Source organism: Mastigoproctus giganteus, chromosome 10 (assembly GCF_048544385.1).
Source record: "Mastigoproctus giganteus isolate SK-2022 chromosome 10, ASM4854438v1, whole genome shotgun sequence".
Lineage (NCBI taxonomy): Eukaryota > Metazoa > Arthropoda > Arachnida > Uropygi > Thelyphonidae > Mastigoproctus > Mastigoproctus giganteus.
In genome coordinates, this window is record NC_143584.1 from 66,814,108 (window position 1) to 66,840,147 (window position 26,040).

The 26,040-nt window shown below is 38.2% G+C and overlaps 1 protein-coding gene across 1 annotated transcript in view; it reads right to left on the minus strand.

Moving 5' to 3' along the window:
- LOC150079064 (oxysterol-binding protein-related protein 11-like) overlaps positions 1 to 26,040 on the minus strand; it is a 218,654-nt gene that overhangs the window by 187,092 nt on the left and 5,522 nt on the right. Inside the window, exons 2-3 of the mRNA XM_090382937.1 lie at positions 19,056 to 19,087; positions 5,075 to 5,180 (exon numbers count right to left, since the gene is read on the minus strand). Coding sequence (XP_090239063.1) covers positions 5,075 to 5,180; positions 19,056 to 19,087 — 138 coding nt within the window. The remainder of the gene's footprint in view (positions 1 to 5,074; positions 5,181 to 19,055; positions 19,088 to 26,040) is intronic.

The following is a 26,040-nucleotide window of genomic DNA, read 5'->3' on the forward strand; positions in this document are numbered from 1 at the left end:
GAGCAGATGGGCTGAGAAGTGGTAAATGAAGTTTATCATTGACAAATGTAAAGTACTACATATGGGAAACAGTAACCCCAGAGCAACGTATCAACTCTGTCGTACTACACTGACAGTGGTAGAGAATGAAAAGGACTGGGGGTAATTGTGCAGGCAGATAAGAAGTTTCCTGAGCAGTGCAGATGGGCTGCAAGAGTAGCTCACGGTGTGTTGTCAATGATATACAGGAATTTTTCTAGCAGGGATAAGGAGGTGATTATTCCCTTGTATAAGGCAATGGTCAGGCCACACCTTGAGTACTGTATACAGGTCTGAAGGCCTCATTTCAAGAAGGATGTAGAGCTGCTGGAACGAGTACAGAGAAGGGCAACAAGATTAGTGAATGGAACAAAGGGTTGCTATTACGAAGAAAGTCTTAAGTTTTGCAAATTACAGTGTCTGGAGACTAGGCACCGGCGAGGTGATCTGATAGAGGTGTATAAAGCCTTGAATGGTTTGAGCATGCTCAATGCTGATGGGATTCTTCCTCTTGCTCAGAATAATCACCTGAGAGGGCATAAATTCAAACGGAAATTTGCTTTTAGCCAGCGTGTAGTTGGTTTGTGGAAGAGACTTCCATCCCTTGTTGTGGAAGTTGATAGCCTAAACAAATATAAGGCTCAGCTGGACAGGTATTTTGAATGAATGGAGGGGTGAAATGGGAGTGGGTTTTTTTTTTTTTTTTGGCTGATGCTGCATAAGCTTGCTTTCTGGCATCATATGCCTCTACTAGTGCTAATGCTAAAGTTGATAGCTTAAATTAATTTAAGGCTCAGCTGGACAGGTATTTCGAACGAATGGAGGGGTGAAATGGGTGTGGGTTTTTTTTTTTGGCTGATGCTGCATAAATTTTCTCTCTTGCATCATATGCCTCTAATAATGCTAATGCCTTTCATGCAAATTTTGTCTGCTTTCATTATAGTTACATACAGTATGAACCCACAGTACTAACTCTGCATTGATTTTATTTTTCCACAGCTTGAAGCATTCGCTCTAAAACTGCTGTTGTTTGTAGGTTTTACGGCGCAAGGGCAGCAAACGCCATAATGTGCCTCTCTAAAACTGCACAGAATTTAAAGATGCTTTTGCATTCTGGTTCACAACCTTTGAAAGCACTATTTGTACTGAAGATAAAATCATTTCATCTAGTGTTGGTGTTTCTTCCTAAGTGCTTCTAAAACACTGAGAATGTATCTATTAGATCTATTCTCAAACATATAAAGAGTCTATTATCTTCACCATGTTCTTCAAAATAAAAAAATTCAACTTCTACTACACAGATTTTCATGACATTTTCTATTTTGGTCATTTAGAAAGATTTATAGAGCCATCCCAAATTTCTTCAAATTTGGACTAATAAAAATTTATAGCAATTTTTTAATAACATTTTGTTATCTCTATACAAAAATGGAAATACATTTCAGATGTTTGGCATTACTTGATAATGAAAAGTCAGATCACTACCAATTTTAAGGCTATGTCATGTTAGTCTCTGAGAAGGTTTTAGGTTCATTTCTGACAGTACTTCAGTGCATGCTGAAACTGGAAAAAACAAAAAGAAAAAAAAAAGCAAAATGATGTAAGAACAAAAAGCGTCCAAAGTATCAACCAAAAAAAAAAAAAAAAAAAAGAAACTTTTTATCACTTCATTTGACCATTCCTTCTAATAATTCATCCAATCCTACTATGCCCACAACAACAGTCAAAATTTATTCCAATTTCCCCACACATCTAATCTATAACTATCCTTTTTTTTTTATCTAAATTTGTTCTTCCTTTGTGTACATTTTCTTAGAAAGAGTAATGCCAACAGTATTTAATTTACTCAACCATTTTTAAAACCTTAAGAACTTCAATGAGATCACTATGCAGCTGCTTAGTTTCCAAACAGTGCAATTTACAGAACAACCTTGTCTGGTAAGAATAATAGCTTTTTGTGTCCCCAACTAATCTAGTTGCTCTTCACTGCACCCTTCCAGTAGATCTATATCCTTCCTAAAATGGTGATTTCAAGCCTGTAAACGGTATTTCAAGTCCAGCCTAACCATTGCTTTATACAATGGGATAATCCCACCCTTGTCTCTTTTGGCAAAGTTCATGTATAACATTACCAGACCACCCCACAAGCCGTTCCATCAGTCTTCTGCGCTGCTCATGGTACTTCATGCCAGTGTACAATTATCTCTAGATCTGTCTCCATATTAGTAGCATTTGAATCTGCTGCCATTGTTTTCGTATCAATATAGCAGATACTGGAAGTTTCTATGTAACTTGTAGCAGTGTAATCAGTATCAGCAGAAAATTATAAACTATAAATTCTAGCACTATTTACGTGTTTTAATAATTTAACTTGTCACATAGATCGTAACGTATGACAGTAATATTCGTAGAGCTTTTAGTTGTTGTTGTTGTTATTTGGTTTTTAGGAGCATTAGCAACTAAGGCCATATTGCTCCGGGGATATGCGGTGGTCATTTCCTGACCTTTCCGCATCCTCCGTATTTGGTGGGCACAGGCTCGAACCCCAGTCTAATCAAGAAGCGTGTGCTACGCACTGCTGCTCCTTCCCACCTGGCTATGGAGGCGCCTCAATGTAAGCAGTGTGAGGAATTCTTTAGGGCAGTGGATGCCAGAAATTTATAAAACTCTAATAGGGAACTAAATGATTTTGTAATAACTGAGTTCAGAATATAAGATGACTAAAATATTTATGTTTTTTAGTGCTTTAAAGATCAACTTAAATGTCAAAATACTGGTAGGTAATTTAATCAAGTAAGGACATTTAAAAGCTTATAATCTTCACAGAGTTCAGTTATCAAAATAACATTCAATATGAGTTTAATTAAAAAGCAAGGAAAAAACTGGTAATTTCATCTTCACAGGATATTTATCGGCACAGTATGCTTTCAAACTTTAATTTACCTAGTACTTTTCTGTCTGAGGATTTCTGGCTGTATTGTCTGTTAGAACCAACTGATTATGACTGTTTCAAGAAGGATACTACTGCATACTTTGACCTCAGAAATGTTGAGTTCTAAAGAACAGTGCAGATGACTACATTAGAATCATCCTTCTGATTCTGTCTAGTTTGGTAATCTACGTCCACAACTTCTCTGGGGATGCAGGCATGCATGTCATTTTGGTGAGAAACAGTGCATTCACTCCTCTGAGAGTATGTTGCCTTGCTCCTCCTCTTTTGTATTCTTAATCTTATATGTTTATTTTATTTTCATACAGAGGTGGTTAGATTCACAGGACCAGAACAGTAGTAGTAGTAGTAGTGGCACATGATGCAAGAAAGCAAGTGTAGGAGCTTATGCAGCATCAGCCAAAAAAAAAAAAAAAAAAAATCACACCATTCCCTCCAAATGCCTGTCCAGTTCCTCCTTAAATTTATTTAACCTATCAACTTCCACAACGACAGATGGAAGTTTGTTCCAGCAATTAACCACCCGCTGGCTAAAGGCAAATTTCCGCACATCTATTCTACATCTGTCCTTTCTTAATTTGAACTTATGTCCCCGTAGGTTGGTAATCTGAACAAGTGGAAGGATCCCATCAGAATTCAGCATGCTCAACCCATTCAAGGCCTTATAGACCTCAATGAGATCACCGCGCAGGTGCCTAGTCTCCAGCCACTGCAATTTGCAGAACTTAAGCCTCTCTTGGTAAGAGAATCCCTTCATTCCCCTCACCAATCGTGTTGCTCTTCTCTGTACACGCTCAAGCAAATCTACATCCTTCCTAAAATGAGGCCTCCAGACCTGTACGCAGTACTCAAGGCGTGGCCTGACCATTGCCTTATACAGAGGGACAATCACCTCCTTTTCCCTGCTAGCAAAATTCCTATATATCATTGACAAAACCCCATGACCCGCCCTAGCAGCCTGTCTGCACTGCTCAGAAAACTTCATATCTGACTGCACAATTACTCCCAGGTCTTTTTCATTTTCTACCACCTTAAGTGTAGTACCACACAGTTGGTACGTTTCTCTGGGGTTACTTCTACCCATATGCAGTACTTTGCATTTGTCAAGGTTGAACTTCAGTTGCCACTTCTTAGCCCATCTGCCCAAATTATCTAGATCCTGTTGCAGTAGCACACTGCCATTACTGTCATTAACAACCCTGCCAACCTTTGTGTCATCTGCAAACTTCGACATTAAGCCTGATATACCTTCATCAATATCATTGATAAATACACAAAACAACAGTGGACCCAACACCGAACCCTGTGGGACTCCACTAATAACATTAGTCCACGAAGAGCAGCACCCATTGATTACCACCCTCTGTCTTCTCCCACTTAACCATCCTTTTATCCATTGTAGCAACTTACCCTTAATACCATTCTGCTCCAATTTGTACAGTAGTCTTCCATGCGCAACAGTGTCAAAAGCTTTCCTGAAATCCAAGTATATGATATCAAAATTATTTTTTGCATCCAGTTCCTTTGTGACCTTGATCCTTTGTTCCTTTGTTCCTTGTTCCTTTGATCCTTGTTCCTTTGTGACTTTGATCCAGTACCTTGCCTTACCTGTAACTCTATCAACAGCATTAATTAATATCAATATTCATATGATTATATCAACTTTTAACTGCTTTAAATCTAGACCCTGCCAATATTTTAGGCAGAATTCATTAATTTTCTGCATTTATTTTTCGTTTGAGTATTTCTTAAGTTTAATTTATTAATGATATAACTATGGTTGTTTTCTATAATAAATTGAACTTACACGTAATTTAATTTTTATATTAATATCTCAATCAAGGTTTTCAGCATGATGTTCCAATTTAATTACACAAAAATATATTAACATATACATAATTCCACATTATTTTCTCAAAAGTGCTTTTTCATTTGCAATTTAATTTAAATATACCAAAGTAACAAAAAAAATCACAAAACCGTATAACACACTAATATCAAAAAGGTGGGAAATTGCTAAATATGAATGCATGTTTATCAACTATCAAATACTCAAAAAAAAAAAAAAAAAAAAAAGATATATATATATATATATGTATATATTACCATATAGTATTCCAACATGCCGGTCTCAGGAGTCAGTACAAACCATCTGTACTGCCAGCCCTTAACCACATTGGTGTACTTAAACAGCTGTCCTTCAAGAGGTTGTCTAAACCAATAAAGTTTATCATCAGTCACATGCAACATTATTGGATAAAATGCAGTAAATCCAAACAACAGCAATACCTACCCAAAAAAAGAATACAATAGCAATACCTACTCAATAAAATAATACAACAGCAATACCTATCCAATAAAATAAAGTACTATAACTTAGCACAACAATATTAAATTTTTCCTTATAAAGAAATTTTCTCCACTGCGTACATTAGTATGAGGGAAAAATGATGCAACGAAGCACACTTATACAGCATCAACCAAAAAAATAAAAATAAAATAACAATAAAAATATTTCCCACTTTATTTGCCCATCTTGTCTGATAATTTGTCCAGTCTTCTAAATTTATTTAAACTATCCACTTTCATGATACTGGGTGGGAGTTTATTCCAAGTTGGTTAAATCTGCTGAAAATGAATTTTCCACACAAAGCCATCCTTTTCTAATTAAAATTGGAGAAAGAGTAAATATGCTGTTAACGTTTATTTACTCAACTGTTCTAGGGCTACAAATGCTTCAGTTAATCATTCAACTGACCTACATGAACTTTTCGGATGCTGAAATTTAACAGAACTACAGTCTCTTGATAAAAACACTGTTTGTACTCCCAACTAATTTTGTTGCACTTGTCTGTAGTCTTTCCAAAGCTCTCTTCTCAAAATGAAGTTTCCAAATCAGTATGCAGTATTCAATATGTGGCCTAACCTTGTTTTATACAGTGGCATATAAAATTGTACAATTAAAAGAAAACTGCCTGATTACCAATTAATTGGCTTCTGTTAATCAGCCGATTAGTCATTACAATTCTTTCCAACCTTAGGAGCCAGCAGCCCACTGAAAAAGTCACCTATTGTTCAATTACAGTACAGTACATGCAGTCAAATATCAACTAAATAATACTAATATAAGGAATATTACAATGATTCATGTCTGTTCAATTACAGAATTAGTTACATATCTGTAACTAGTTCTTTTATACCACCTTCCAGCAGGAATTTTTTGCATCCCAGTGACACCGGTACATCATTTGCATTTCAAAAGCACTTCCCTAATGCACACAGACAGTTAAATTTCAGTCAAGTGACTCCTGCTTCAATAGTCTGACCATCTGACTTGAACCTGTTAAGAAGAATTGCAACTCGTGGATGAAAAACAATTTTTTTTCCTAGTTAAGTCTTTCTATGTTGCTATCTTTCTGGACTTTTGGCAGCACTGGGGACTTCGACAATTCTACTCAACACCAATGAGTTTAATGATTTTATAGGTAAACTGAAGTGATATTTTGTTATTTGGAGTATTAATAATGGTGTTAGAATACATATTCATGGTTATTTTTGTCAAACCTAGGCCTTGAAAAAGACATGAACAAGACAGTATGCTGAAATCTGGAATGTAAGCCAACATGAGAACTATGGCAAATTACTGGAAACTTGCCTTGCCACTACCGCAGTTTCTCGTTGAATTCTCGGTAAACAGACAGTACGTGTTATTGGTTAGTTTCCCATGGTTATCACGTTGGCTTTCTTTACTTTTGCCCCATGTCGTATTCAGTTTGTTTGTACACCTTATTAATCCATAATGTGTTTCTAATCCTCTTATTATTTTTTCAGATTAAATTTTATTAAATTTTCAGCAGTGCTGTAGTCGTAAAATCAGCAGAAGGTATACTCTATGAATGTTACAAAAAAGCAGAGAGTATACTGTGCATATTAGGCTTATTAATCGAATTCACTTTGGTCGCATAAAACAATAAGTATTACCTAACAATCAAATTCTAGTAAATTTATTTTTTAATTTTCAGTCAATATTTTAATATTTGTTTTTCAAGTCTTTCAAAAACCAGAAGGTACATGCTATTCATCTAAAAAAATCCAGAGGGTATACTGGGTATACCTTACACTACAGCTCTGGATTTAAGTAATTACACCAGACAATATACCGCATAAGTATATACTGGTTAAGTAAATATACCAGACAATTCCAATCATACAGCCTACATGCTTGATCTTTTTCTCACAAACAACCCTTTAAGTACACAGTCGAAGTGAGTGGTCCTTTAGGCACCTCAGATCACAACTTGGTGATTGTCTCTTCCCCAATGGAGCCTTTATCTCATGGCTATTCCCAACCCGTATTGTTTGGCATTACAAGAATGCAAAATGGGATGAGCTGAGAGATTTCTTTTCTTCTTTTCCTTGGTCGGATTACTGTTTCAAAACTTCTGATGTCAACACTTGTTCAGATCATGTCAATGAAATTATTCTTGTAGGAATGGAATCCTTTATCAAACACTCCACTTTAAAATTTCGTCCTTTATTTGGTTTTCCTTGGTTTTCCAATAAATGTGCTAAGGCTGTTCAAAAGAAGAATGTTGCATATCATAATCGACTTGTTTCCAATTCTTCAGTGTTTCATTTTCTGCCTACACCAAGGCTCACAACAATTTTAAAGCAGTTATTAATCAGTTCAAACTACATTTTGAAAAGGCTAAGAGTAGAAAACTTGCTTCTTGCCCTAATGGTAGCTGAGCATTCTGGTCTCTTGCCAAAGCTATTCGCCGCAACTTTTGCCCATCTCTGCTCCCACTTCTGTTAAAACCAGATGGTTCTGTTGTCACTTCAGCTAAGGATAAAGCTCACCTGCTAGCATCCCATTTTTCTTCCAACTCATTTATTAATGATCTTGGTAAAACACTTCCCACCATTCCCAACATGCTCCATTCAATGCCTCCTGTGCTCTTCCATCGAAACTATGTCAGAAGGATTTTGACGAATCCTGATGCTAAGAAAGCTCTAGGTCCTGATGGTATTTCTTCACCTGTTCTCAAAACCTGTGCTCCTGAACTTATTCCTGTTCTTTGCCACCTTTTTTCACTTTCTTATTCCAAAGGTGTTTTTCCTTCTGCTTTCAATTTTGACCAGTTCCTAAAAAGGGTGACAAATCCCTCCCATCCAATTATTGTCCCATTGCAATTACTTCTAGGCGCCTCCGTAGCCAGGTGGGAAGGAGCAACAGTGAGTAGCACACGATTCTTGATTAGACCAGGGTTTGAGCCCATCACCACCAAATACGGAGGATGCGGAAAGGTCAGGGAATGACCACCACATATCCAGGAGCAATATGGCCTTAGTTGCTAATGCTCCTAAAAACCAAATAACAAACAAACAATTACTTCTACTCTTTATAAAGTAATGGAGAAATCAATTAACCGCCAACTCTTAAACTACCTAGAAACCTTCCGTCTGATCAACGATCCCCAGTATAGATTCCATCAGTGTACATCCACTGGTGATATTCTGGCTTGTGTTACCCATTTATGGACAAATTCAATGGAAAAGTTCAATGAAACACAAGCAGTTGCTCTTGACATCTCAAAGGCTTTCAATTGTGTTTAGCATAAAGGTCTTCTAAACAAACTTCCATCTTATGGTTTGCCAACTGTTTTTTGTAACTGGTTATCCAGTTTTCCCTCTGACCATTCACTGAGGGTGATGGTAAATGGCTCTCTATCTTCTAACTTCTCCACTAATGCTGGTGTCCTCCAAGGTTCAATTCTTTCCCCTCCTCTTGTATATTAATGACCTTCCATTGACCGGAAATCCTATCCATAGTTTTGCTGATGATAGCACATTGCATTCCACTTTCCAGTTTGAGAAACCCTGCCCTGCTCAACCAGCTTCAACTTCTCTAATATCCGCTCCCAATTCTTTAAATGCCAATTTCCAGGAAATTCTCCACTGGGGCAAAAACAACTTAGTTGATTGCAATCCTTCTAAAACTCCGTCCTGTCTCATATCTCACAAAGAGGATTCTTCTGGTCCTATGCTTATCTTTGGTGACACTCTGATTTCTAGGCAAGATGATATATGTCTTTTGGGGATTACCCTGACTTCTAATCTCTCTTGGCACAAGCACATTACAAATATTGCTTCCTCTGCATCTAAAAAACTTGATTTTCTCTTTTGCTCTCGGAGTTACATTTCTTCCAAACAGCTGTTCACTCTGTACAAATCGCAAGTCAGGCCTACCATAGATTGTTGTTCCCACATCTGGGGTGGTGCCCCAAAACCTCTCTCTCAGGCTTCTAGATTCCATTCAGAAGAGGGGAGTTAGGTTAAAAAATGACTCGTCTCTAACAGAGTCTCTCCCCTCTCTGGCTCATAGATGTACTGTTAATGCTGCATGCCTTTTCTACAGATACTTTCATGAGCACTGTTCTTTTGAATTGGCTTCTATAATTCCCATTCTCTCTTTCAAAACAGCCTGAACACGTGCCGCCACCAGCCAACATCCATTTACTGTCCAACTTCAAACTCACAGAACGAACTTTTCATCTTCCTCGTTTATTCATTCAACTGCCACTTTCTGGAACAACCTTCCTTCATACATATTTCCTGAAAATTATAGTGTACAGAAGTTCCAGTCTAATGTCAACAAATATCTTCTTTCATCTTCTCAACCTCCAAGCCATGCACGGTACTAAGTACTATAGAATCTAATACCTCTTGTGTTTGGGGTTTTCATAAAAAAAAAAAAAAAAAAAAGTGTCAATTCAGTGTTCTGATCAGCTTACATGAGGGCCTGAGAAATAGGGCAGATACAATTGAAGAAATTTAAAAGAGGGATCCAGTTGCCCAGCACAACACTAGAGACTACACTTGTGCATTGCACAGTACAATGAAATCCTTCCCAGAAGATACACTGGTACCACATTTGTAAAATGGATATATGGTATCCATATATGGAATAAGAGTTTATTGTTGCACAGCAGCTATCATCGTTTAAGAGCACAAAAGGTGATATTATTATTATTATTATTAGCTATATGGTGCAAGGAAGCCTGAGGCTCATGCTGCACCAGCCAAAAAAAAAAATTCCCGAGTTACCCCGAGAGAGAGAGAGAGTTTGTTGTTTGTTTGTTATTTGGTTTTTAGGAGCATTAGCAACTAAGGCCATATTGCTCCGGGATATGTGGTGGTCATTCCCTGACCTTTCCACATCCTCCATATTTGGTGGTGACGGGCTCAAAACCCGGTCTAATCAAGAAGCTTGTGCTACGCACTGCTGCTCCTTCCCACCTGGCTACGGAGGTACCCGAGAGAGAGAGAGAGAGAGAGAGAGAGAGAGAGAGAGAGAGAGAGAGAGAGAGAGAGAGAGAGAGAGAGAGAGAGCGAGCTAGCAAGCACAAAAAGTAGAAGGGAATCACCAAGAAAGAGAAGAATGATTATATCCAGCTCAGGACCCTGGGTGTGCCAAGCCCATACCCACCCCTGGGGATGTGGACAAACAGAGAAAACAACACTATTTTTTTCTCTTTTATATTGATCTATATAATGATTGTATATTTATCTGATTATCAGCAGTGACTCCTCATTCTTCAAGAATACACAGTTGGAGGAACCACTAGTATCCATAATATATTAATGTGCAATTTACTTAAAGATATAACTGTCAAGAGTAAATAGGAGAATTTTGTTGTTTTAGAGGTGAAGCAAGCAATTAACTCGAACTTTGTAGCATAAGGTATAATGTACAACTAGAGCACATAATACATATCACTACATCTATTAGCATAGTGTAATATTGTCAATTAATCAATTATATTTATTAATCTTATTAATTTTTATTGTAAATCAATTAAATTTAAACGGAAATAATGCCACAGACTAGAGCATCAAAGCAATAACACAAAGCATGGGACTACTGTGGCTTGGGGGGAGAACTGAAGGGGGCAATTCTCCAATACATCAAGGACTAAAAAAATGTACAATTTGTGAAATATTTGCAGACTTTCTGGAATAAGACATGATCCAGGTAAGGAGGATGTCTTTGTGAATGCAAGGTGCAGAGAGTGTGATGAAATTAGGCACCAACTCAGCATTCTGATGGGCAATTATGAGAGTCTGAAGAGTAAGTAGATGCATTGGAAGGAATTAAAATGGGGAACCCATCAAGCTCTCATATGCCCAAATCAATGCCAGAGCTCACTTGTGTGCATCAAACAACACAGCGGCAAACTTCAATGCAGAATGAGCTGGTCCTACAGGAGCTAGTTATTGTTGGTGACTATTGTCAAGGAAATGGGAAATATGTTGTGTAAGAAGGATAGTGGAATAGGACCAGGGGTATGTCTGACAGGGGCAAAAGTAAATAGTAATGGTAATAGAGGCAGGTGATCCAAGAAAGTGTAGCATCAGCCAAAAAAAAAATCACACAACAATTCCCTCTAAATGTTTGTCCAGTTCCTCCTTGAATTTATTTAAGCTATCAACTATACCTTTTAGCCTTTAGCCAGCGGGTAGTTGGTTGGTGGAACAGACTTCCACCATTTAAGAAATACTGTTTTCTTTAACCAGTGTTTTAAGAAATATTGTCCAATTCACAAAGGAGAATCAAAGGGTGACACAAGTAATTATAGACCTGTTAGTTTAACTTCTGTTCCAGGGAAATTAAAGAGGCACTGGTTAAAGAAGCACTGCAGGATCATCTAGACAAGACTTCAGTTATAGCTCGGACACAGCATGGGTTTGTTAAGGGGAAGTCTTGTCTGACCAATTTGATTGGATATTATGATTTGGTCACAAAGCATCAAAAGAGTTATCTTTTGATGAAACATAAACAATCGAAAAATTTATCATTTAGACTGGATCTAATTCCAGTACATTAGCATTAGTAGAGACATACGATGCAAGAAAGCAAGCTTATGCAGAATCAGCCAAAAAAAAACCCTTCCATCTCACAACTCCATTCATTCCAAATGCCTGTCCAGCTCAGCCTTAAATTTATTTAGGCTATCAACTTCCACAACAAAAGACGAAAGTCTGTTCCACCAATCAAGTACCCGCTGGCTAAAAGCAAATTTCCACACATCTATTCTACAACTGCATTTCCTAAATTTGAATCTGTGCCCCCCAGACCAGCTTGCTCAAGCCATTCAAGGCCTTATACACCTCAATCAGATCACCTCACCTGTACCTAGTCTCCAGACACTATAATTTGCAAAACTTAAGCCTTTCTTGGTAAAAGCACCCCTTTGTTCCCCTCACCAATCTTCTTGCCCTTCTTTGTACTCATTCTAGCAACTCAACATCCTTCCTAAAATGAGGCCTCCAGACCTGTACACAGTACTCTAGGTGTGACCCGACCATTGCCTCATATAACGGGATAATTACCTCCCTGTCCTGCTATCAAAATTCCTATATACCTTTGACAAGACTCCATGACCTGCCCTGGCAGCCTGCTGCATTGCTCAGCAAACTTCATATTCGACTGCACAATTACTCCCCAGGTCTTTTTCACTTTCCACTTCCCTGAGTGTACTACCAAACAGTTGGTAAGTTTTTCTTCGGTTATTGCTACCCATATGCAGTACTTTGCATTTGTCAATGTTAAAATTCAGTTGCTACTTCTCAGCCCATTTGCCCAACTTCTCTAGACCCTGTTGGAGTAGCATACTGTCTTTACTGTTGCTAACAATCCTGCCAACCTTTGTATCATCTGCAAACTTGGACATTAACCCTGATATACCTTCATCAATATCATTGATAAATATACAAAACAACAATGGGCCCAACACCGAACCCTGGGGAAGTCCACTAATAATATTTGTACGCAAAGAGCAGTGTCAATTGAATACCACTCTCTGTCATCTCCCATTCAACCATCCCTTTATCCATTGTAGCAACTTACCCTTAATGCCATATCTCTCCAACTTATACAGCAGTCTTCCATGTGCAACAGTATCAAAAGCTTTCCTGAAATAAAACTATATGACATCAAAATTATTTTTGGCATTCAGTTTCTTTGTAACCACATCATAGTATCCAATCAAATTGGTCAGAGAAGACCTCCCTTTAACAAATCCATGCTGTGTCTTAACTTTTACTGCAGTCTTGTCTAGATGATCCTGCAATGCTTTTTAGCATTAGTAGAGGCATATGATGCAAGAAAGCAAGCTTATTCAGCATCAGCCAAAAAAAAAAAAAAAAAAAAAAACAACCACTACTCCCATTTCACCCTTCCGTTCGTTCGAAATACCTGTCCAGCTGAGCCTTAAATTTGTTTAGGCTATCAACTTCAACAACAAGCGATGGGAGTCTATTCCACAAACCAACTGCCCGCTGGCTAAAGGCAAATTTCCGCACATCTATCCGACATCCGTCCTTCCTCAATTTGAATTTATGCCCTCTCAGGTGATTATTCTGAGCAAGAGGAAGAATCCCATCGGCATTGAGCATGCTCACGCCATTCAAAGCCTTATACACCTCTATCAGATCACCTCGCCGATGCCTAGTCTCCAGGCTCTGTAATTTGCAAATCTTAAGCCTTTCTTCGTAAGAGCAACCCTTTGTTCCATTCACTAATCTTGTTGCCCTTCTCTGTACTCGTTCCAGCAGCTCTACATCCTTCTTGAAATGAGGCCTCCAGACCTGTATACAGTACTCAAGGTGTGGCCTGACCAATGCCTTATACAAGGAAATAATCACATCCCTGTCCCTGCTAGAAAAATTGCTGTATATCATTGACAAGACACCATGAGCTACTCTTGCAGCTCGTCTGCACTGCTCAGAGAACTTCATATCTGCCCGCATAATTACCCCCAGGTCCTTTTCATTCTCTACCACTGTCAGCGTAGTACCACAGAGTTGATACATTGATCTGGGGTTACTGTTTCCCATATGTAGTACTTTACATTTGTCAATGATAAACTTCATTTGCCACCTCTCAGCCCATCTGCTCAACCTTTCCAGATCCTGTTGCAGCAGCATAGTATCAGTAGTGTCCTTAACAACCCTGCCAACCTTGGTATCGTCTGCAAACTTGGACATTAAGCCTGATACACCATCATCAATATCATTTTTAAATACAGAAAACAACAATGGACCCAACACTGAACCCTGAGGAACTCCACTAATAACATTAGTCCACGTTGAGCAGTGTCCATTGATTACCACTCTCTGTCTTCTGCCACTCAACCATCCCTTTATCCATAGCAGCAATTTGCCTCCGATGCCACACTTCTCCAATTTGTGCAGCAGTCTTCCATGCGCAACAGTATCAAAAGCCTTTCTAAGATCCAAATATATAATATCAAAGTTATTCCCTGCATCCAGTTCTTTTGTGACTACATCATAGTATCCAATCAAATTGGTCAGACAAGACCTGCCCTTAACAAAACCATGCTGTGTCTGAGCTATAACTGAATTCTTGTCCAGATGATCCTGCAGTGCTTCTTTAACCAGTGCCTCCATTAATTTTCCTGGAATCGAAGTTAAACAAACAGGTCTATAATTACTAGTGTCAGCCTTTGATCCTCCTTTGTAATTGGGGTTACATTTGCATATCTCCAGTCCATGGGTACCTCCCCTGAGTCCAAAGAAGCTCTCATAATTATGGCTAGGGGTTTGCTTACTTCCTTTGCTGCCTGCTTTAATATAACTGGATAGATCCCATCCACCCCGGGTGCCTTTTTTATGTTTATCCTCAACAATTTCTCCTCCACTTTCCTCTCAGTTATTAGAAAATAATCTAGCTCACTGCCAATGTTTACTTCACCTACGACATTCCCCTTCCTGAATAACTCCTCATGTGTGAATGTAGATGCAAAATACTCGTTTAGATTGTTAGCCACCTGAGCTGGATCCTCAACTGTTTAACCATCAACATCCAGTGGACCAATCTGATTCATCCCTTTCCTTCTTGAGTTTAAATAGGTAAAGAACTCTTTTCTGTTTTTCTTTGCATCCTTTGCCAAGGATTTCTCATAATCTGCCTTTGCCTGCCTAATCTCCTTTGTGACTTGGTTACAGACCAACTTATATCTATCATAGGCTTCCATGTCACCCATTAATTTGTATGTATCCCATGCATTTTTCTTCTCTGCCATGTGTCTCATTAGTTCATCTGACAACCATTTAGGCATGAACTTTGAACAATATTTCTTGGTTGGTATGTAAAGCCTGGTAGCTTCCAAGATTAGTTCCTTGAATGCTTCCCATTTTGAATTTGCTGTTGGTAACATCAACAGTTGGTCCCACTGTATAGAATTTAAATACTGTCTCAGACCATCATAGTCGCCTTTGCGAAAGCAAAAACCCTTCCCTTTACCTCTGATGGTAGTTACCTCCTTGAGTAAATCCCACTTCAGCACAATGTGTTCACCGCCACCCAGTGGTTCCTTTATCTGCAGATTGCTAATGCATGAAGAATCACTACTGATAATCAGATCAAGAGTATTACTCCCTCTAGTTGCCTCCCGAACATGCTGGTGTAGAAAACAATCATCCAATAAATCCACAAAAGCCTTGCTAGTGTGTGAGTGACCAACCCACAAATTCCAGTCAATATCTGGGAAATTAAAATCCCCCATTATAAGACTCTCTGATTTACTGGCCCATTCTATTTCCCTGTACAGTATCTTATTATACTCATCAGAGTCATTAGGCCTATAGCACACTCCTACTCTCAATTTTGATTTACCTATGCTTACGTCACACCAAACTGACTCGACACTGCCCTGTCCATCAATGTCGACTGGCTTCACTTCCTTGGATTTTATGTGTTTTTTAACTAATAGCATAACCCCTCCTCCCCTCCTGTCCTGTCTATCCTTTCTATACACATTGTACTCCCCAAATTCCAGTTCTGCATTCCTTATATCTATGTGACACCATCTCTGATATCCCAACAATATCTGCCATTGATGTTTTGAGCGATACCTCAAATTCATCAAATTTATTTACTAAACTCCTACCATTGGTGTACACGCAAGTATACATGCACCTGTTTCTATTCTTAGCTACCCTAACACAACCCATGTGTTTACTTCTACCGCAATGACTTCCAGCAGTCTCTGAAATATCCTGCATCTTGTTTTTCAGGCTTCTGCTCATTCCAATAGAAGCAGTGCAAGAATCTCTTTCACCTCTGCCAGTGGCTTCTGTTAATCCATTAGTCTTTGCCTCCCCCCAAGCTAGCAGTTTTCCGACCCACCTAACACTGCCTTGACAGTATCAGCAAATATTCTTGCACCCTTTCTATTTAAGTGTATCCCATCCCTGTAGAAGCAATCTCTCCTGTTAACAAGTACATTCCAGGCTGAAAAACATTCTACCCCTTGAGCCTCCCACAATCTTTTCAGGGCCGAATTGATCGACAAGGCTCTCATCATATACTCCCTCCTATCGTGTCTGAGCAGAATTGCAGACACTTTCAAATTCAACCCTACTTCACGGCTTTTTTTCAACAGTGACCTGTACTTGTTAAGTAATTCCGCTGGTCTCCTACTCTTAATATTATTAGTGCCAACGTGTACAACTATATCACCTTTTGTGCCCTTAAAAGATGATATCTGCTCTACAACGTTAAACCAGTGATTCCGTTATTTTCCCCGAACCCAAGTTAAACTAACAGGTCTATAGTTACTTGTGTCACCTTTTAAACCCTCTTGGTAAATTGGTGATACATTTGCACACCTCCAGTCCACGGGGACTTTCCCTGTGGACTGGAGCAACAAGGAAGCTCTCATAATTTTGGCTAAGGGTTTGCTTACTTCCTTTGCTGCCTCCTTTAATATAACTGGATAGATCACATCCACCCCAGGTGCCTTTTTTATGTTTAACTTCAACAATTTTTCCTGCACTTTGCTCTCAGTTATTACAAAATCACTTAGCTCCCTGTTAGAGTTTGATAAACGTCTGGCACTCCCCTCATTGAATAACCCCTCATGTGTAAATGTATATGCAAAATACTCATTTAGTTTATCAGCTACCTGAGCGTGATCATCAATTGTCAACCCATCTATGTTAAATGGTCCAATCTGATTCATCCCTTTCCTTCTAGAGTTTACATAAGAAAAGAACTCTTTGCTGTTTTTCTTTGCATCCTTTGCCAAAGGTTTCTAGTAATCTGCCTTTGCCTACCTAACCTCCTTTGTGACTTGATTACAGACCTGTTTATATCTGCCATAGGCTTCTGTGTCACCTGATAATTTATATGCATCCCATACATTTTACTTCTCTGCCATGAGCCTAATTAGTTCATCTGACATCCATTTAGGCCTAAACCTTGAACAATATTTCTTAGTTGGTATGTAAAGCCTAGTAGCTTCCAAGATACGTTCTTTGAATGCTTCCCATTTTGAATTTGCTGTTGGTAACATCATCAGTTGGTCCCACTGTATAGAATTTAAATACTGTCTCAGTCCATCGTAGTTACCTTTACGAAAGCAATAACCCTTCCCTTTACCCCTAATGGTAGTTACCTCTTTGAGTAAATCCCACTTCAGCACACTATGATCACAGCCACCTAGTGGTTCATTTATCTGCAGATTCTTAATGCATGAAGAATCACTACTGATAATCAAATCAAGAGTATTACTCCCTCTAGTTGCCTCCCGAACATGCTGATGTAGAAAACAATCATCCAATAAATCCACAAAAGCCTTGCTAGTGTGAGAGTGACCAGCCCCCAAATTCCTGTCAATATCTGGGAAATTAAAATCCCCCATTATAAGACTCTCTGATTTACTGGCCCACTCTATTTCCCTGTACAGTTTCTTATTATATTCATCAGAGTCATTAGGCCTAAAGCACACTCCTACTCTCAATTTTGATCTCCCAATGCTTATATCACACCAAACTGACTCGACACTGCACTGTCCAGCGATGTCATTTGGCTTCACTTCCTTGGATTTTATGTGTTTCTTAACTAATAGCACAACCCCTCCTCCCTTCCTATCTCTATCTTTTCTGTAGACGTTGTACTCCCCAAATTCGTTCTGCATTCCTTATATCTGTGTGACAACACGTCTGTGATATCCCAACAATATCTGCCTTTGAGCAATACCTCAAATTCATCAAATTTATTTACTAAACTCCTAGCATTGGTGTACATGCAAGTATACATGCACCTGTTTCTATTCTTAGCTACCCTAACACAACCCATGTGTTTACTTGTACCGCAATGACTCCCAGCAGTCTCTGAAATATCCTGCATCTTGTTTTTCAGGTTTCTGCTCATTCCAATAGAAGCAGTGCAAGAATCTCTTTCACCTCTGCCAGTGACTACTGTTAATCTATTAGTCTTTGTCTCCCCCCAAGCTAGCAGTTTTCCGACCCACCTAACACTGCCTCGACAGCATCAGCAAATATTCTTGCACCCTTTCTATTTAAGTGTATCCCATCCCTGTAGAAGCAGTCTCTCCTGTTAACAAGTACAGTCCAGACTGAAAAAAATTCTACCCATTGAGCCTCCCACAATCTTTTCAGGGCCGAATTGATCGACAAGGCTCTCATCATATACTCCCTCCTATCGTGTCTGGGCAGAATTGCAGACACTTTCAAATTCAACCCTAATTCATGGCTTTTTTTCAACAGTGACCTGTACTTGTTAAGTAATTCTGCCGGTCTCCAACTCTTGATATCATTAGTGCCAACGTGTACAACTATATCACCTCTGTACCCTTAAAGGATGATATCCGCTATCAACTTCCACAACAAAGGATGGAAGTCTGTTCCACCAACCAACTACCCGCTGGCTAAAGGCAAACTTCTGCACATCTATCCTACATCTGTCTTTCCTCAATTTGAATTTATGCCCTCTCAGGTGATTATTCTGAGCAAGAGGAAGAATCCCATCAGCATCAAGCATGCTCAAACCATTCAAGGCTTTATTCACCTCAATCAGGTCACCTTGCAGGTGCCTAGTTTCTAGACTCTAATTTGCAAAATTTAAGCCTCTGTACTCTACAACAGCTCTACATTTGTCTTGGAAGGATTAATAAATTTTATAAAATTAAAATAAAAATTAATAATAGCAATGACATTAAGCGTATAAATAATATCCATAAGAAAGAGCTGTCTTTACCTCATTTTATTTTCCTCTTGGGCAATAAATTCCTGAAAAAGGAATTTGTAATTTAGTAATTTTTTTAATTTCGATTTTTTCATTAATAAAGTATTTTTTGTAAAGAATTTAAAAAATATGATTAGAATCCTTCCCAAATACCAAAACAACTGCACTGACCTTATGATGAAGTTCATTTCTCAAATTTCTTTGGGAGACCAGAAGTGCTCAAATCAATAAATTATCTATCCATCTCAAATAAAATAAGCAATTGAAACAAATAAAAAAATTTCAGTAATTAATGAGAAATGTATAGTCCACAATATACTACTCTACTTAATAACTACACAATATATTACTTATTAAAACTTCTATAATGGACTGAATAATAAAATAAATGGACTAAGGTTAATTAATGCAGCTTCAAGTGCATGTTTTAGGCACATCAGCATATATGCATAAAATACCTATTCTTCCTCACCGTGTCCGTCTGCATTCGTGTCCTTAGGGTTTCGCAGACATTCTCTCAGATATGCCAAGCTGTGCTTGCTACCTGAGAGACTAAAATGCTGATGGAACTGATATTCAGGTGACACTCAAGTCAAATGAACCTAATTTCGTCAAAGTCTGGTCCATCTATGTCAGCCAAATCCTCTTCTTGCACCTTCACAATGGTGGTACTGTAAGTACACAATCATATACAAATCCTGAAATACAGCAATTAGCACACTGGGGGTGACCACCCAGGTGCAAATCAATGAAAGCAGGGGTCAAGGTATGGTGCTAACATAACTTGAAAGAATGCAGCCACTCAGTGTTACCAGACATTACAAGGTCTGGTAACACTGAGGGGTAGACAACTCTCATCAATCGGTGCAATACCACCACTTTACTTATTGGAGGCTTGAAGAGGTAGAATCCATGTTTAGTCTCTGGCGCAAAGCTCTGGTAAACAATCCTCCATTTTTTCCATCATGCAGTATAATTGATGTCTTTTGAGATTATGATGGATATCTTGGTGAGATCCAATATTCCATGCACTTTGAAGGTACAGATTAAAATGGTGTTTGCAGGCCGGCTGCCAGTTATTACACCAGACTGAACCATTTGGAAACTCTCAATGAGGCTTCTGGATCAGCTAGTGTATAATCTGTATAATCTTGCTGCCTCTACACTGCCAGATAGTGACTGGAGGGAGTCCAAGTAGTGTGTATGTGGGGGGGGGGCATTGTTGAGGACACATTATGTCAAGGAGATGGGTATATTCTTAACCATGCGTATGCCATATCCAAAAACTTCATTACTTCTTACAACATGCCCCCACCTTTTCTTACTACTGAATACACCATGAATTGTCAAACTAATAGTCAAATTAACTTATCTGCAAAAAGATCTAAATCTCCCAAATACTTTCTCATTCATTTCACAAATATACGAGGTCTCAGTTTTAATCTCAATGATGCCCATTTCCACTTACAGTCTCCCAAACTCCATGCACTGTTTCTGACAGAATCTCAGTTGATTCAACCACTGCTCATCTAAGTTGTCCAAATTATTCGCTGTAATTCCTTTCACTTCAAATGTGGTACTTGTGCATATGTCTATTCTGATGTTAACTGTCAGAGACTTAGTAATTTGGAATCTCCTCTTTTCAATCCTCTCTGGCTTGAAATCTCTCTACCACATTCTGTGAAATTCATCTGTTGCCTCTATCATTCTCCCAACTCCACTAATCACTTGCTTCCATTTGGTTCCTCTCTTTGAAACTTGACTTTCTCCAGTTAAACATTCCTAAGAGTGAGGTAATTTTAATGTTTACAACTCCAGCTGGCTTCTGTTTTCTGGCCACACCGACCTAGCTGGTCAAGATGCTGAGGATTGTTCATTTATCTACTAGAATACCAGACAATCCTAACCACACAGCCAACACACAACCTTTTTCTCACAAACAACCCTTCTAAGTACACGGTCAAGGTGAATGTCCTCTAAGCAGTTCAGATCACAATTTGGTGATGGTCTCTTCTCTGGTGGAGCTTTTTATCTCGTGGACGTTCTCAGGCTCGTGTTGATTGGCATTACAAGATTGCAGAATGTGATGATCTGTGAGATATTTTTTCTTCTTTACCTTGGTCAGATTACTGTTTCAAATCTTCCAATGTCGATATTTGCTTAGATCGTGTCAGTGAAATTATTCTTGTAGGGATGGAATCCTTTATTCCACACTTCATCTTAAAACCTCGTCCTTTATCTAAACCCTGGTTTTTCATTAAATGTGCTAAGGCTGTTCAGAGAAGAATGTTACATATCATAATTGGCTTGTTTCTAAATCTCCTGGTTCATTTTCTGCCTACACCAAAGCTTGAAACAATTGTAAAGCAGTTATTAATCAGTCCAAACTAGATTTTGAATAAGCTAAGAGTAGAAAACTTGCTTCCTGTCCAAATGGCAGTTGAGCATTCTGGTCTCTTGCCATAGCTATTGGCTGTAACTTTTGCCCATCTCTGTTCCCACTGCTGTCCAAACAAAATGGTTCTACTGCCACTTCAGCCAAGGATAAAGCTGACCTGTTAGCTTACTAATTTTCTTCCAACTCTTGTATTGCTGATCTTGGTAAATCAACTCCCACTATGCTCCATTCAGTACTTCCTGTGGTCTTCCATCAAAAAGATGTTAGAAAGATTTTGGAAAATCCTGATGCTAAGAAAGATCCAAGTCCTGATGGTATTTCTCCACATGTTCTTAAAACCTGTGCTCCTGAACTTACTCCTGTTCTATGTCACCTTTTTTCACTTTCCTATTACAAAGGTGTTTTTCCTTCTGCTTGGAAATTGCTCATATCCAGCCAGTTCCAAAAAAGGTGACAAATTTCCTTGATGATGTTTTCCTTAAAAAAGGTTGCCTGCTTTAATTTAAATTTGCATAATTTAAACAAGCATAAGGTAAGAAGTCATCATATTATGTTGTTGCCAGGACTGGAGGAATCAATGGGCAATATGGTGAATATTCAAAAAAGCAAAACATTTTCAGTTTACATAAGTTGTTTCACTCATTTTTTTTTTTATCAATTAAATTAATACATAAATGGTTAATACTTACTATTAGTTAGTTTATCATGCTAATCACAGCAAAAATGTTAAATACATGGCATATTTAAATTATTATTAAAATCCAAAATATATATATAAACTGCATTATGAAAATACTGACAGTATACTGTGATTGTTTTAATTATTAAAATCACAGCCTGAAATACATGTATTTCATGTGATTACTAAGCAGTATAAAACATGGATATGGAGCGAATGTTATATTTGAAAGTATGTACAGTGAAGTGAACAGGTACTTTTATACATTATATTAGTTAGTGAATTAATCTTGTTTAATTGGTAACAAGATAGTTAGTTATTTATTTTTCATTTCTATCAGTCACAGAAAAAAAAAAAAAAATTATTTAAGAAATAAAAATTGAGCCTGCCTAAAATGTAATGTAATGTGAACATTAAGCAATTTACTTTAGTAATGGAGGTGATCTCACAGATATTAATTTTACCCCAATTACACGTATAAGGCAATGGGTATTTATGAATATTTCTCGATTTCTTTACTGGTAAATACAATACTATACATAAGGCTTAAGATGACAATATTGCATTAAAACTACATTTTAACCAATGATTCCTCTTTTTTTTTTTTTTTTTTTTTTTTTCAACACAAATTGTATGAAAAAGAGAAATAACTGCCAGATTTCTATTTAATATTTCGTTTGGCTTGACAAATATTTTAACAAGCCCAAATAGAAAATTTCATGAAAATCCATCCACTGCAAATTTCTTTATAACATGCTGAAAACAACAAATGCTTAGCCTGGAAAGATTGTGCAGGGCTCACTGGGCATTTTTTCACAGATTGCTTCTATAGAGATGCTTCTATAGATTGCTTCTATAGAGATGGGATACACTTAAATAAATAGGATACAAGAATAATGCTATCAAGGAATATTAGGTAGGTCAGAAAACTGCTAGCTTCGGGGGGGGATACACAAACTAAGAGATTAACAATAGTCACAGGCAGAATTGAAAGTAATCCTCGCACTGCTTCTATAAGAACATGCAGCAGCCTGGAAATCAAGGTGTCAGGGAATTCAAGACCTGCTGCGTCATCGTGGAGAAATAAATACATAGGTTGTTTTAGGGTAACTAAGAGTAAGAACAAGTGCATGTATACTTGCATATATACCAATGCTAGGAGCATAGGTTGGTCCACTTGATATCGATGGTTTGACTGTTAATGATCCTGCTCCGATTTTTGACAAACTGAAAGAGTATTTTGCATCTACATTCACAAATGAGGAATTCTGTAGGGAAGTGGAGGACAGAACCTCATTAAATTCTAACAGGAAGCTAGTTGATGTTGTAATAACTGAGAGCAAAGTGGGGGAGAAATTGTTGAAGTTAAACATAAGAATGGCACCTGGAGTGGATGGAATATATCCAATTATATTAAAAGAGGCAGCAAAGGAAGTAAGCAAACCCTTAGCCATAATTATGAGACCATCCTTGGATTCAGGGGAGGTCCCCACTGACTGAAGATCTACAAATGTATCGCCAAATAACAAAGGGGTTCAATGGGTGACATGAGTAATTACAGACCTGTTAGTTTAACTTCTATTCCCGGAAAAATAATGGCGTCACTGGTTAAAGAAGTACTGCAGGGTCATCTAGACAAGGCTGCTCAAATAATTCAGACAAAGCATTGGTTTCTGATTAGATACTATGATGTGGTCAAAAAGGAAATGGATGCAAAAATTAATTTTGATATCATATACTTATATCATCTTTTAAAGGCATCTTTTAGGAGAGGATACCATCTTTTAAGGGCACAAATGGTGATATAGTTGTACACGTTGGCACTAATGATATCAAGAGTAGGAGACCGGCAGAATTACTTAACGAGTACAGGTCACTGTTGAACAACATCCGTGAATTAGGGTTGAATTTGAAAGTGTCTGCAATTCTGCCCAGACACGATAGGAGGGAGTACATGATGAGAACCTTGTCGATCAATTCAGGCCTGGAAAGATTGTGCAAGGCTCAAGGGGTAGAATTTTTTTCAGTCTGGACTGTACTTGTTAACAGGAGAGACTGCTTCTACAGGGATGGGATACACTTAATTAGAAAGGGTGCAAGCAAATTTGTTGATGCTATCGAGGCAGTGTTAGGTGGGTCGGAAAACTGCTAGCTTGGGGGGAGACAAAGACTAATAGATTAAAAGTAGCCACTGGCAGAGGTGAAAGAGATTCTTGCACTGCTTCTATTGGAATGAGCAGAAGCCTGAAAAACATGATGCAGGATATTTCAGAGACTGCTGCGAGTCATTGCGGTACAAGTAAACACATGGGTTGTGTTAGAGTAGCTAAGAATAGGAACAGGTGCATGTATACTTGCGTGTACACCAATGCTAGGAGTTTAGTAAATAAATTTGATGAATTTGAGGTATTGCTCAAAACATCAAAGGCAGATATTGTTGGGATATCAGAGGCGTGGTGTCACACAGATATAAGGAATGCAGAACTGGAATTTGAGGAGTACAACGTCGACAGAAAGGATAGACAGGACAGGAAGGGAGGAGGGGTTATGCTATTAGTTAAGAAACAAATAAAGTCCAAGGAAGTGAAGCCAGTCGACATCGCTGGACAGTGCAGTGTCAAGTCAGTTTGGTGTAACATAAGCATTGGGAGATCAAAATTGGGAGTAGGAGTGTGCTATAGGCCTTATGACTCTGATGAGTATAATAAGAACTGTACAGGGAAATAGAGTGGGCCAGTAAATCAGAGAGTCTTATAATGGGGGATTTTAATTTCCCAGATATTGACTGGAATTTGGGGGCTGGTCACTCACACACTAGCAAGGCTTTTGTGGATTTATTGGATGATTGTTTTCTACATCAGCATGTTCGGGAGGCAACTAGAGGGAGTAATACTCTTGATTTGATTATCAGTAGTGATTCTTCATGCATTAAGAATCTGCAGATAAATGAACCACTAGGTGGCAGTGATCACAGTGGGCTGAAGTGGGATTTACTCAAAGAGGTAACTACTATTACGGGTAAAGGGAAGGGTTATTGCTTTCGTAAAGGCGACTACGATGGGCTGAGACAGTATTTAAGTTTAACCTAACCTAACCTAACCTAACCTAGGCATTTTATACTGACTAAGATCGAATACTTTTTAAGGCTTAGACTAAATGCATGTCTCATGAACTCGTGAAAGTTGTGGCAAAAAATATAAATGCAGCATGGGATGCATATAAATTATCAGTTGCCTAGGTGTACAAATTCCTAGAGTAGATATAAACTAATGTGAAACCAACTCACAAAGAAGGTTAGGTAAACTAAGGCAAATTATGAGAAATCTCTGGCAAAGAACATACAGAAAAGCAGCAAAGCCTTTTTTACTTATGTAAACACAAGAAGGAAGGGGATGAATCACATTGGTCCACTAGATATAAATGGTTTATATCTAGTGGACCAATAACCCTTTATGAAAGCAATAACCCTTTAACTGTTGATGATCCTGACAAAATGAATAGTTATTTTGCATCTACTTTCACACACAAGGAATATTTTAGGGATGGGGATTCTGTAAGTGTGTCATATCCTAACAGGAAGCTGAATGATTTGGTGATAAGTGTATTTACTTGTTGCATGACGAAAGTCAGAAGAAAGTGAAGGAGAAATTGAAACTAAATGTTAAAACAGTGCTTTGTATGCATGGAATCTATCCAATTATATTAGGACATGCAGCAAAAGAGATAAGCAATCCTTTAGAAATGATTATGAGAGCAACCTTGGATTGCTCATCCGTATGGACTGCAGATGTGTGAATGCATTCATAATTAATAAGGGGGATCAAAAGGTGATGTGTAATTACAGACCTGCTAGCTTGGCAATTACAGACCTGCTAGCTTGGCAATTACAGACCTGCACAAAAAATAATAAAATCACTGGT